Here is a 13,554-nt window from a genome sequence, read left to right as displayed (position 1 = left end):
ATGATGGTTCAAAGTTACAGCGGCATTGAAAAATTGACTTACGGCCACCAGGAACTGTGGTGGCGCAGTGGTTCGAATGCAGTATTGCAGGCTGACTCTGCCCACTACCAAGAGTTCGATCCTGACCAAGGTTGACTCAGCCTTCCATCCTTCCAAGGTGGGTAAAATGAGGACCCAGATTGTTGGGGGCAAGAGGCTGACTCTGTAAAATGCTTAGAGAGGGCCGTATGAAGCAGTATATAAGTCTAAGTACTATTGCTGTCACTATTTTTCACACATATGAATGTGGCAGCATCCCCATGTCCATGTGATCAAAATTTGGGCACTTGGCAAACGGCAGGTGTTGGGTTCAAGGAATCACCCTTTGTAACCTTCCCAGCCATCTTCCCACAAGCAAAGTCAATGGTGAAAGCCAGATTCAATTAACGAACGCATGGTGCGCGTAAGTGATTCATTTAACAATGGTGGCAAAAAGGTTGTAAAATGGGGCAAAACTCACTTCATCACTGCCTTGCTTAGCAACCAAAATCTGATGCTCAATTTTGGTCATAAGTGGAGGCCTACCTCTATTTATAGACTCAGGTTTAGAGTGCGAGAGCCACGTTCGGAAAGCTGGATTGACAGATTGCAAGGATCATTGGATTTCTTCGTCCAGGTTCATACTATGTCGGACACTGGAAGTTTTTAAGATGATGTTGGATAACCATTTGTCTGAAGTGGTGTAGGGTTAACTGCCTAAGCAGGGGTTTGGACTAGAAGACCTCCAAGGTCCCTTCCAACTCATTCTATTCCATGCCATCCCAATCCCATTCCATTCCTATTTCTATTCCATTCCTATTCCTATTCTATTCCCATTCCCATCCTATTTCTATTCCATTCCTATTCCTATTCTATTCCCATTCCTATTTCCATTCCTATTCCTATTCTATTCCCATTCCTATTTCCATTCCTATTCCTATTCTATTCCCATTTCCATTCCTATTCTATTCCCATTTCCATTCCTATTCTATTCTATTCCCATTCCTATTCTATTCCCATTCTATTCCCATTCCCATTCCTATTCTATTCCCATTCCCATTCTATTCCCATTCCCATGCTATTCTATTCCCATTCCTATTCCATCCCATTCCCATCCCCATTCCCATCCCATTCCTATTCCATTCCCAATTCCATTCCATTCGTTGACATATCGGTCAATGCATGCAAGTGTGCTGTGAAGTCCCACTTGGACTATCAAGGCATGGCAACGTGGGCAGTGCCCGGCAGCATCAACCCATGGATATGCAAAATGTGGCTTTGGATTAATGATTTGGTAGTTCAGCCTTTAACAGCATCCCTAGTAAGTAAAGATATCTTCTTTGTCTGAGGACTGAGTACTCTTCACACATATTCCTGTCTGCAGAAAATTACCTCTGCATGAAATTGGTTGCTGGGTTCTGGTGGTTACAGTCCTGCCTCTATTTCCCCCCCGTTCCCGAGCACATCCCCATGGCTTTTGTGCACCTTGAGGCTGACCACGGAGAATTCCACACTAAGCTCTAGCACCATGATTTCTGAGAATTGAAGTCCACACCTCTTAAAATTGCCAAGGTTGAGAAATGCAGGTATTCCTCGACTTAAGAGCAATTCATTTAGTAACTGTTCAACGTTACGGCGGCACTGAAAAGAAGTATTTCACACTTATGACCGTTGCAGCATCCCCATGGTCATGTGATTCAAATTCAGGTGCTGGACAACCGACTCATATTTATGACGGCTGCAGTGCCTTGGGATCACCTTTGCAACCTGCTGACAAGCAAAGGCAATGGGAAAGCCGCATTCATTTAACAACTGGCTCACTAACTTAACCACTGCAGTGATTCACTTTGTCTACACAAACACACACATAGAAAACAGAAATAAAACAGAATAGCAAAGTTGGAAGAGACCTTGGAGGTCTTCTAGTTTAATTTCCTGCTCAGGCAGAAACCCTACACCACTTCAGACAAATAGTTGTTAAATCTCTTCTTTAAAACTTCCAGTGCTGGAGCATTCACAACTTCTGGAGGCAAATTGTTCCATTGATTAATTGTTCTGTCAGGAAATTCCTCCTTAGTTCTAGGTTGCTTCCCTCCTTCATTAGTTTCCATCCATTGCTTCTTCTCCTGCCCTCAGGTGTTTTGGAGAATAGCTTGACTCCATCTTCTTTGTGGCAGCCCCTGAGATATTGGAAGACTGCTATCATGTCACCCCTAGTCCTTATTTACACCCACACCCACATGATATATACAGGATACACACACACACACACACCCACACACATGCATACATACATACATACATATATTCCTGTAAGGCATGTGCAAATGTGCAAATAGGCTACATTTCCTAAAATAACATTTAAAAAAACTATGGCAAGAAAGGTGGCAAAATGGGGCAAAATTCGCTTAGCAAATGACTCACTTAATAACAGAAATGTTGGGCTCAGTTGGGGCCATAAGGACTACCTACTGCTTTAGGCTTAAAGCTGGAGACAGGAAGAAGCCTCCACTATGGGGACACAACTGGGGAAAAAAAGGTAACTGTGGCATATCAGATGTAAGTAAAGGTTGATGAACTATTATAGATTCTCTTGACCTTTTCTAAGCCCTGTGCTTGTTGGGGGACGGAAAGAAACAGTGTGGCAATCCCCAAGGGGATAAAAAAACCCCCATTCTGTGCCTGTATCTGCTGCCAGTGATGCGTTACTATTTTGCGTGAGCAGGGGGTTGGACTAGATCAGTGGTCCCCAACCCCCGGTCCGCGGACCGGTGCCGGGCCGCGGAGTACCTGGCACCGGGCCGCGCAGCGGCCGGGGGCCATGATCCCTGCAGCTGGGCGCCGTGGCTCTCCTGCTGCGCCAGCCGCTCCTCTTCCAGCCGCTCGCCCAGCGCGCAAAGCTCCCGGCAGCGGCGCCACAGCTCCTCGAGGCGCCGGCGGCTCTCCTGGTTCTGCGCGCGCAGCTTGCGCAGGTCCTCTTGGCCCAGGCGGCCCCCTTCCAGCTCCTGCATCGCCCGCAACTCGGCCTCGTATCGCTCCAGGCTCTGCGCGCAGCTCCAGCTCACCACCAGCACGTAGTCGGAGGCCAGCTGCCGCTTCTCGGAGCGCCCGGCCCGGAGGACGCGCGGGGCAGACAGCAGCGCGGCTGGCCGCTGCTTGCGCGCTTCCTGCAGCCCTTCGTGCTCGGCCAGGAGCTGCTCCAGCAGCGCCTCCAGAGCGGCGCAGTTGGCCCACAGCCCCTCCAGCTGCTGCCGCCGCCGGGCCAGCTCGGGCTCCAGGCGGCGGAGACGCAGCTCTCCAAGTTGCGCGCTCAGCCTCTCCAAGCTCTCCAACTCGTGGCGCAGCGCGTCCCGCTCCAGCTCGCCTTGAGGTGATCTCAAAAAATAAGCTAGGTTGGATATGACTGGGATAAGATTTCCAGATGTTGACTTGGCTCAAGTCACCGGTTCCTTTTTCTTGCTGAATGAAAACTCCTGCATCATGGTTGTATGTAGGATGTATTTAGAAAAATTCAAGATGGGAACCATCTTGGTTTTTATGTGATGCAAATAAAAGAATAAATAGGCTTTTAATTTCATAGTCATGGCTATTACCTTGACATTTTCGATGTCACTCTGACACCCCTGTCCCAGATAATTTGGTGAATGGACAGAGAGGCTACCAGCTAGTAGTAGGCTGTCTTGAATGCACTTACTAAGAAAGGATTCACAGTGAATTCAATGAATAACATTTTTGGGTGATCATCAATCTGATGGGAGCTATATATCTATTGCAGCATTTACCTGCAAATTTAAAGGAAGTCCAGAAAGCGATTGCAATCTATTTGGCATATATTTACAAATACATATTGAAAATAATGCAACATCTAACATTTTCTGATCATGGTGCTGTCATTGGTGTACTATCCTGGTAATTAAAAATGGTGTCTGTAGAAGAATAAAAATGTGGTTGTGTGTTAACAAAAGAATAGAAACTATAAGCATATAATCTTCCATTCAAATAGTTAGAAATTAACTAGAAATAGTTAGTCCAGTTTACAAGCAACAGCCTGACGGTAGATCAGTTTACTGAAATATGGATTACTTAAAGGGGTACTCCGGGCTGGGAGTTTTTTTACACCCCCACCCCCACCCCTGCGCGCGCTCAGCGGGCCACGGTAAAATTATCACAGGCTGACTGGTCCGCGGCGATAAAAAGGTTGGGGACCACTGGACTAGATGACCTCCAAGGTCCCTTCCAACTCTGCTAATGTTTACTGTCTCTCCTCCATCTCTCACTCCTCTTGATCCATCTCGACAAGCGAGAACAGCAGCGACGCCTGCAGGGTTGTGGTGTTGTGAGTCCGAGGGTTGTGACTCCTCGCCCCCTGCTCCCTTACAGATTTGCACCTTTGAATAATCCATTCCTCCCACCCCTCCATCTCCCGGCCTTTTCTGACTTTGCTAAAGTTGGAGCCTGAGTCCCTCCTCCTCCCCCCCCCTCCCAAATCTGGAAGGAAGAGAGAGAGAGAGAGAGAGGATGCAAAGAAGGGGAGACGAGGCTAGTGATTAGAGGCGGCAGAAAGCATCAGAGCAAAGAGGGAGGAGCCCAAAGGGCGCCCAGGCAAGTGGGCTGGCCCTACACAGCCGCCTTTCCTAAGATCTGGCCGGGAGCAGGAATTGGCCGCCGGGGGGCAGCAGCGCGCAGAGCCTGGGTTTCGGATTCAGGCGGGCAACAGGTTGGTTCGACTTCTCCGCTTCTCGCCTTAAGCATTCAGTCCGGCGTTCATCCTGGCCAAGGGCAGCGAGGAGTCGGGACGGCTTCTGCAGCCGCCTGGGGGCTGAGACTGGCCGACCTGGGCTTAGGAAGGCAGAGAGAAGCGCTTCCTCCGTTTCCCGCAAGAAGAGCGGCCGTGGCAAGGCGGGACAGGCGGAACCCTTCAAGGAGAAAAGTTTGCGGCAGAAGTTTGGGGCGCTGATCCAACACCTGCGAGCAGGTGTATCTTTTTTCCCTTCTTCTTTTCCTGGGGAAGCCAAGCAGGTGCGGCCCCCGAAGCCTCCTTCCGAGGTGTCTGCGGGACTCTCTGCCCTCGGGACGGGCGGATTCTGGGGACGGACAAGCAGTCATCCCGGCATGGAGCGGCGGTGGCCAGCCAAGCACGCTTGAAGCCTTCCCGGATCCAGCCGCTTTTCTTCCACGCGAAACGCGAGTGGAGGAGCCGAGCAACGAGGCTGCCTGCCTGCCCAGCCGGAGGAACCCTCCCCTCCTTTGCACCCAGCACCCAGGAGTAAGCACCCCCCCCCCGGTTGGTTTCGAGGATGTGACGAGCCGAAGAGTTTGGATGTCCACGGTGCAGAGACTGCGCCGCGCCCGTCCCGTCCAGCTTTAGGTCTACCCAGGTGCGCGGATCGCGAAACTTTTCGGGCTGTGCCAGGGAAGATGAAAGCCAAGGAAGTGACCGGGGATCCCTCGGCTGCCTCCACCTCTTCCACCCAGGATGGGTCAGTCCTGCTGGTACCGCCTCACCCGTCGGATCGGGATCCTTTCGCTGGAAGGGAGAGGGTCGAGGCCATCGACCTGACCCTCGACGGCCTTCTGTACGCCCGGAGCAGCGAAGACGAGGAGGACGAGGAAGAGGAGGAGGAAGACCAGGACGAGGAAGAAAACGCCCGTCTGAAGGAACGAGACCAGCTCTCTGGCTCCTCCTTGGTCCAGGAAAGTCCCGGCTTGCCGTCGGGCAAAGACGCCCTGGACCGGGTCCTGGATACCTTCCTGACCTCAGCTTCTGGCAACTCGGACAGCCCTTCGGCGGCGTGGTCATCTTTCTTCGGCTCGGAGATCCCCGAATTGGCCTCAGGGCTCCCCGCCCGGCGCTCCCTCGACGGCAAAGAAGAGGGCGCGCCCCCGGACGCCGCTTCCCTGCTGCCGCCTCCGCCTCTTTCTCCGCGGGCCACCGCCTCTCCTTCCCTTTGGAAGGCGGTTAAAGATGCGGAGGGAGCTCCTTTTAAGAGCCCGAGGGGCAGGGCCCCGGCCCCCGCAGCCTCGACGGCGTTGCCTAAAGGAGGACAGCAGCAGGAGGGGGAAGAAGAAGAAGGAAAGCTGGTTCCCGGGGCTGGCCGCGCCGTAGAGCCTCCCGCCTCTTCCCCTTCTTGCAAGCTCCTGGCGGGGCGCTCCCCCCTGGCCGCCCCCTCCGCCTGCCCTGAGTTTCTCAACGTGCCCATCCTGCCTCTCAACCCGGCTTACTTGGTCGCCCGGACGCGGCAGCTGCTGGACGTGGACGAGTGCCAGGAGTGGAGCCCTTTCTGCGGGCACCCAAACGCCGCCGCCTCGCCCGCCTCCTGCAACCTCCAGGACTTCCCCGGCTTCGTCTACCCGCCCAAAGAAGGGCACCCGCCGCCGTCGCCGCTTCCCCCGCCGCCGCCGCCTCCTCCTCCGCTTTATCTCTTGGGCTCCGTCGGGGACTTTCAGCCCAGCTTCAAGATCAAAGAGGAGAGCCTCGCGGCGGCCGTGGCCAAAAACAGCAGCGACGGCGGGGCGCATTTGGGGCCCGGGACTTTGCAGGCTGCCCCGCTGCCCTGCCCGGACTACGCTCCGTCGATCGCCGCCCCTTCGCTGCCCAAGAACAATAGCATGAGCAGCCTGGAAGCCGCCGCAGCCGCCGCTGCCCCGTCGTCCAGCCTGGATTGCGTCCTCTACAAGGCGGAGGTGGGTTCCGGCGCCCTCTCGGGCTCCTACGGACTAGCGCCTTACAAAGCCTCCGCCGCCAGCGCCCTGGCGCCGAGGGAGACTCTCTCGTTGCCCTCCACCTCGGGCGCCCCGCCTCAAGGCCTCTACCAGCCGCTCGGCTTCCAGGGCCAGCAGCAGTTTTATTCTCCTTACCTGGGCTATATCAGGTAAGTGGGGCTAACCTCATTAAAACGTAAATACACAAGCGGGGAAAAAAATGACATCAGTGGAACTCAGAGTAGAAATAAAATGTAAACGGGAAATTATTTGCGTGAAAAGATAAAGTTGGGGTCGCTGAAATGCCTCCTAGAGTAGTGTTTCTCAACCTTAGCAACTTGAAGATGTCCGGACTTCAACTCCCAGAATTCCCCAGCCAGCGAATGCAAATGCTGGCTGGGGAATTCTGGGAGTTGAAGTCAGGACATCTTCAAGTTGCTAAGGTTGAGAAACACTGCCCTAAAGAATCCATCAGAGAAAGCAAATAAGTAAGGGCAACAAGGGAAAGGAGGGGGGATGAGGAGGGAAAAGAAGAAAGGGTAAAGCAGAGGAAGTAAGGGAGTGAAAGTAAGAGTAGGAGAGAGGGGAAGAAAGAGGGGAAAGAGGGGGAAAGAAGAAAGGAGGAAGGAGAGGAAGAAAGAAGAAGGTAGAGAAAGGAGGTTGAGAAGAAGGAAGGAGTAAGGTTGTTGCAAAATAAGATGGAGCCACGGGGTGGCAAAAAAGGGACCCAAACTGTATTATGTATGTGTGTAAAAATGAGTATAGAGTCTAATGATGAACAGACAAATGCTAAATAGCAATTGTAAGAATGTATATCTATGAATGAATTTGAAAGGGAAAAATAAAATAAAAAATCTGTTTTAAGAAAAGGTAAGTGGGACTTCTTCGACCCACCCTGGCTCAAAGGAGCGTCCCTCGATTATCACACGATACAACCAGTGGCAAAGAATTCTACACACACAATTTACCCATCTATTATTTCCGATGAATGATCATAATGTGCCCTTAAGTCAGTTTTCGATTCCACCCTGGCAGATCCGTATTCTTTCCAGCTGTAGGGAAAACCGACTCACAGTAGCCGCTTCGAAAGCGACAAGGGGGCAGAAGGAGTGAATAAATCCAGATTAACTGGCTTTCAGAAGTTGTGGGGGCTTCTAACACGGGAGGCTTTTTAAGAAGATATTGGACAGTCATTTGTCTAAAATGGTACAGGTCTCCTGATGAGCAGAGGGTTGGACTAAAAGACCTCCAAGTGTCCTTCGTATTCTGTTAATTATAGATTTTGAGGCTCATTGGTGCCCGAAGCACTGACAAATCTTGGTGCCCCCCCCCTCCTTTGTACATGCTGTACAAATCTTCATTGGTGTTTTTTCCCCCCTCTTTCTCACCTTTGTGGGTTTTCCTTTGGGCCTGGTGCCCTAAGCAGGTGCTTAGTCTGCTTAATGGTTAATACACCACTGGATACAACCCTGCTTCCCCCTGCCCTCGCCCCCCCCCCCGAAGATGCCCTGTCAGTATGACTGGCACCTCTCAAGTTATGGAGAACCACCGTAAACAAAGAACATCCTGTCCTTTCTGCCCCAGGAGACACATTAAAAAGCTCAGTGAGAATTTCTTTTAATTCGATATTTTATCAGTAAGTGGGAAAGATAGTGATTTGTCTCCTCAAAATCTATAATTGACAGAATAAGAAGGAAACTTGAGTTACTTATAAAGTAATGAAGGTGGGATGCGACTCTAATGAATAAAATAAATAAATGAACTAAGCACAGTTAGATCTCATAAGGATGGGATTTGGAGGTCTTCTAGTCCAACCCCCTGCTCAAGCAGGGGAGCCTATACCATTTTGTTCAATCTCTTCTTGAAAGCTTCCAGTGTTGGAGCATTCACAGCTTCTGAAAGCCAGTTAATCTGGGGTCTGGATTCGTTTACCCCTCCTGTCCCCTTGTCGCTTTTGAAGTCTAGCAGCTACTGTGAGTCAGTTTTCCCTACAGCTAGAAAGAATATGGATCTATCAGAGTAGCCGCCAAGAATTGAGAATGACTTAAGGGTACATCATTATCCTTAGTAAGAAATAATAGATGGGTAAATTGTGTAGAATGCTTTGAGATGTGTGAAGAGACAGTTTTTTTTAAAAAAATTGGCAAATCTGTAAACAAAGCCAGGGGAAGAATCCAGCTTTTTCATTGCTCCGTGTCTGTGCTCACACACATTGCAACACTCCGATTTCAGAATAGTTCAAAAATAGCTCTTTTTTAAAAAAAACAAACAAACCTGGTGGCTAGCTTTTCATCTTGGTCAGCTTGACTTTTTGATGGGCATTTCCACAGGGTGTCCTTGGCAAAAATTACACTGCCTTCTTTTAGAGGTTTATCAACTTTCCAGTTCCAGCCTTTGTGTTTTCCTAGTAGTGTCCCATCCTTAAAAGATCTAACTCTGCTTAGTTCATTTATTTATTTTATTCATTAGAGTTGTATCCCACCTTCATTAGTTTATAAGTAACTCAAGGTGGCAAACATACCTAATGCTCCTTCCTATTTGCCCCAGTGACAACAGCCCTGTGAGGTGTGGTGGGCTGAAAGAGAGTGACTGGCCCAAAATCTCTCAAATGGCTTTCGTGCCCAAGGCAGGATTAGAACTCACAATCGCCTGGTTTCTAGCTCAACCCCTTAACCACTACTTTACTTCCCTAGAAAATCAGGCAGGATCTGCTCAATACTGCCACCTGCTGGGACTGTGTTGCATTCTCCTGCTGTGATTTTACTAGAATGTCTCCCAATTAATGTTCCTTACATGACTTTCCATTAATGTTGGACTACAAATCCCATTTTCCTCACTCTGGGAAGTTAGAGAAGTTGTCATCTGGCACCCCTTGAAAGATACCAGGTTGGAGAAGGTTGGTGAAATATTAAAGCTGTCCAGTGGAGCAGGATGAGTGGACAGCTATGAACCCTTATTAAAGTATGGATCATAACAAGGCCTTTGGTTTTTCCACTGAAATGTATTCCAAATGGCCTTTTTCCATTTCTCAGAATTCTCAAACATTTCATCCCAGCTTATCTGGAGAGCTTCAGGTTGAAGAAAGGGGCTGCCATAAAGATGAAGAGGTGGGGGTGTCAACCTATTTTCCAAAGCACCAAAGAGCAAGGGAAGAACCAATGGATGGGAAATTAATCAAGGAGAGAAAAAAATCTAGAACTTTTTCCTTAACAGTGAGAACAATTAACCAGTTGAATGCCTTGCCTTCAGAAATTGTAGGTGCTTCATCACTGGAGGCTTTCAAGAAGAGACTGGACGGCCACTTGGCTGGAATGGTATGGGGTCTCCTGCTTGAGCAGAGGGTTGGACTAGATGACCTCCAAGGTCCCTTCCAACTCTGTTATTCTATGTTAAGAAGTCTGGGATAGGACTCTCATGAATAATAATGGTTGTCTGGTTGTTCACTTTAGTTGCTTAAGGCTGTGTGGCTCCATTGTGGGACTTGTTTTTGAATGGACAAAAGTAGGTTGCGGTCGTTAATGATTAAATGCGCTTTGGTTAATGGTGATAATTCATGATCACGACAACTCATTATTCTGCAAAACCATTTGCATTTTCAGCATGGGAATGTCAGTTACAGATGTTGGTTGTCTGATTTCCTCCTTTTAACAAACAAAACAAAACTTTTGGTCTTGCTTGCTGATACTTATGGAAAGTTTGGTTCAACTGCAGATTTTAAAATATTGAATTGATATCCACTTTTGGATTAGCATTGGGATAAATTAAATCAAAATGGACCTTTCCTATGCTTCACATAGTCCTTTGCTGTGTGACCTGAAATTAAAATATAAGTAACAATATTGTTGTGAGAATAAAATAGACTAGGTAGCATAAAACCATATGTTCTATGTCACCCTGGAAAATAGGCAATTCTGATATATACTAAAGGGTAAATGTGCAAACCCTTTTCCCATTGTCCATTATGTCTAGTTTAATGAAAAGAAGGACTAGGGGAGACATGATAGCGGTGTTCCAATATCTCAGGGGCTGCTACAAAGAAGAGGGAGTCAAACTATTCTCCAAAGCACCTGAGGGCAGGAGAAAAAGCAATGGATGGAAACTAATCAAGGAGGGAAGCAACCTAGAACTAAGGAGGAATTTCCTGACAGTTAGAATAATTAATCAGTAAAACAGCTTGCCTCCAGAAGTTGTAAATGCTCCAACACTGGAGGTTTTAAAGAAGAGTTTGGATAACCATTTGTCTGAAGTAGTATAGGGTTTCCTGCCTAAGCAGAGGGTTGGACTAGAAGACCGCCAAGGTCCCTTCCAACTCTGCTATTCTATTTATCCGTACAATTTGCCATTAATGAATCTCATTATATTCACTGACGTTATTGTAAATGTCAACATTTGTGTTTGCTTATTATGAGTCAAGCTTCTGCAATACAAATGATGCTGAAAAAAATATGAACAGCTGGCATACAGATAACTGTGTCTTATGAGTTAAATATAAGCTGTTTCTCCTAAGCCATATTGGTAGTCCTCGACTTACAATAGTTCACTTAATGACCATTCAAAGTTACAGCGGAACTGAAAAAAAGTGACTTAGGACCATTTTTTCACACTTACAACTGTTGCCGCATCCCTGTGGTCACAGGATTAAAATTGAGATGACTCACATTTATGACGGTTGCAGTGTCCTGGGATCATGTGATTCCACTTTTGCGACCTTCTGACCAGCAAAGTCAGTGGGAAAACCATATTCACTTAACAACCATGTTCCTAACTGAACAGCTGCATTGATTCACTTAACAACTGTGGCAAGAAAAGTCGTAAAATGGGGCAAAATTCACTTAACACATTTTTCACTTAGCAACAACAATTTGAGGCTCAATTGTGGTCACAAATCGAGGATCGCCTGTAGTTTGCAAGTGTCTTTGTATGACACTTTCACTATTTATGGTGATCATTCTTTACAATATATAGCACTAGCTGGATACCCTTGCTTCACGACGAAACTATGTGATCGGGCAATGCAGGAGAAATCCGGTTCATTCCGGTTCAATCTGTTGGCTCAGTGGTGGTCGGTGATTGAAACAAATAAGGGAATATAGCTCCCACTGCCTTGAGTCCAGAAGCAGTTCCATAGATGGAAGACGTAGACATTTTGGTGAGGTACAATGTTCCCTCTAATTTTTTTTCAGTGTGAGCAGAAAAGTATAGTGTTTGAGCGGCACATTTTCATGCCTGAGCACCTGAATTTTTTTCACAGATGTCACCTAAGACAACAACGAAATCAGTGTTATTTGAAACTCAAATTATGTTTATTCAAGGTGCCCGCTTAATTAAAAGTGTTATATAATATCAGTATCACTTAACAACGGTCCTGCTTAGCAACCAAAATGTTGGCTCAGAAACTCTGGCATTGAAGCATGCAAGTCTTAAAGCTGTCAAGTTACAAGACCCTTGTACCCCTAACCCTTTAGGAAAAAAAACCCCAGGGGTCTTCAAACCTGACAGCTTTAAGCCTTGCTGACTTCAACTCCCAGAATTCCTCCTCCAGTCATGTTGCAGCAACGTCATCTGCGTGGATCTGCTCCATCTTCGGTTTTTTTCACAGGAGGCAGGGCTGCTGCTGAAGATGCCAACGAGCCCCCACCGCCACTAGAATATGCATTTGTTTAGCATGACATAGAATAGTCTTTCAACCAGAAGTATGGAATAAAAGAGAGACTGATAAATATTTAAAAAAATCAAACCAAAAAGCAGCTATTTATTTGAGTTCTAGATAAACATTTAGTTCAGATTTAATAGTGTTTCAGAGATGTGGCTGTCAGCTATTTGTGTATGTATGTTATTATTATGGAAGGTTAGATGAGATTTCACCAACATTATTCACCCCTGATTAATGCATTCATTCTAATAATCGAGTCTGACTCTGAATTACAAATCTATGTCTGAAGAATCTGGGTTAAGTTTTGGATTGGAAATTTGGGGAACATGAAAGTTTATGCATAATTTTTGTAATTTTTTCATTGGGTCTTAATAATGATTTTATTCATTTGGGATTTTTTTCATAGGCTTAACACAGCTCTAATTTTGTCATTAGGAGCAATGTAACATTGGCCACTAATGTATTGTATACAGGTTGCCTTAGAAGGTAATACCTTTTGTATAGTAGGAACTTAAGATAGGCAGACTTCATACAGATAAACAATTGAGAAATATTGTTCTTTTTAAAAAGCAGTGTTAATTGCTGCACCTTTCTCATATTAAGTATATTAGCTCAAGTTCATGTTAGGAAAAACTTTCAGTCTTAAAGGTTTGGTGAGGAGAAATCCAAAAATTCTTTTAAAGAATTTAAATTAAATTTGAGGCTACCTCTGCTTTCGCTCTCCCTCCCTCAGTTGTGCGGCAGCGGCAGCTCTCAGCCTACGGTGGCAGCGTCACGCAGGCTGTGGAAGGAGGAGGAGGAGGAGGAAACCAAAGAGAGGCTTTTACCGGGTCTGCGCCCCACAGCCAGGACCGTCCTTGCGCCTCAAGCCGCGTTTCTTCCTGCAAAGCCCTTCGGGCAACCCGAGAGTTCCGCTTGACGCCAGAAGGGCTTTGCAGGAAGAAACGCGGCTTGAGGTGCAAGGACGGTCCTGGCTGTAGGGCGCAGACCTGGTAAAAGCCTCTCTTTGGTTCCCTCCTCCTCCCCTACCTTCCACAGCCTGCGTGACGCTGCCGCCGTAGGCTGAGAGCTGCCGCTGAAACAAGTTTGGGGAGGTCCTTTGCGGGCGGCCAGTTCTAGCCGCCTGCAAAGGACTTCCCCACGTTTGCTTTGAAAGAAATCTCTGCGCGGCAGTTAGAAAC

At 47.7% G+C, this 13,554-nt stretch overlaps 1 protein-coding gene across 1 annotated transcript in view; it reads left to right on the top strand.

The window, feature by feature from the left end:
- Positions 1-4,949: 4,949 nt before the first annotated feature.
- The window catches only part of PGR (progesterone receptor), a 113,369-nt gene continuing 104,764 nt past the window's right edge, over positions 4,950-13,554 (top strand). Inside the window, exon 1 of the mRNA XM_032220476.1 lies at positions 4,950-6,890. Within this exon, the coding sequence (XP_032076367.1) occupies positions 5,437-6,890 (1,454 nt within the window). The 5' untranslated portion in view covers positions 4,950-5,436. The remainder of the gene's footprint in view (positions 6,891-13,554) is intronic.

Source organism: Thamnophis elegans, chromosome 6 (genome assembly GCF_009769535.1).
Source record: "Thamnophis elegans isolate rThaEle1 chromosome 6, rThaEle1.pri, whole genome shotgun sequence".
Classification (NCBI taxonomy): domain Eukaryota; kingdom Metazoa; phylum Chordata; class Lepidosauria; order Squamata; family Colubridae; genus Thamnophis; species Thamnophis elegans.
Note: the sequence above shows the minus strand (reverse complement) of the source record. Positions and strands in the feature narration are given on the sequence as shown.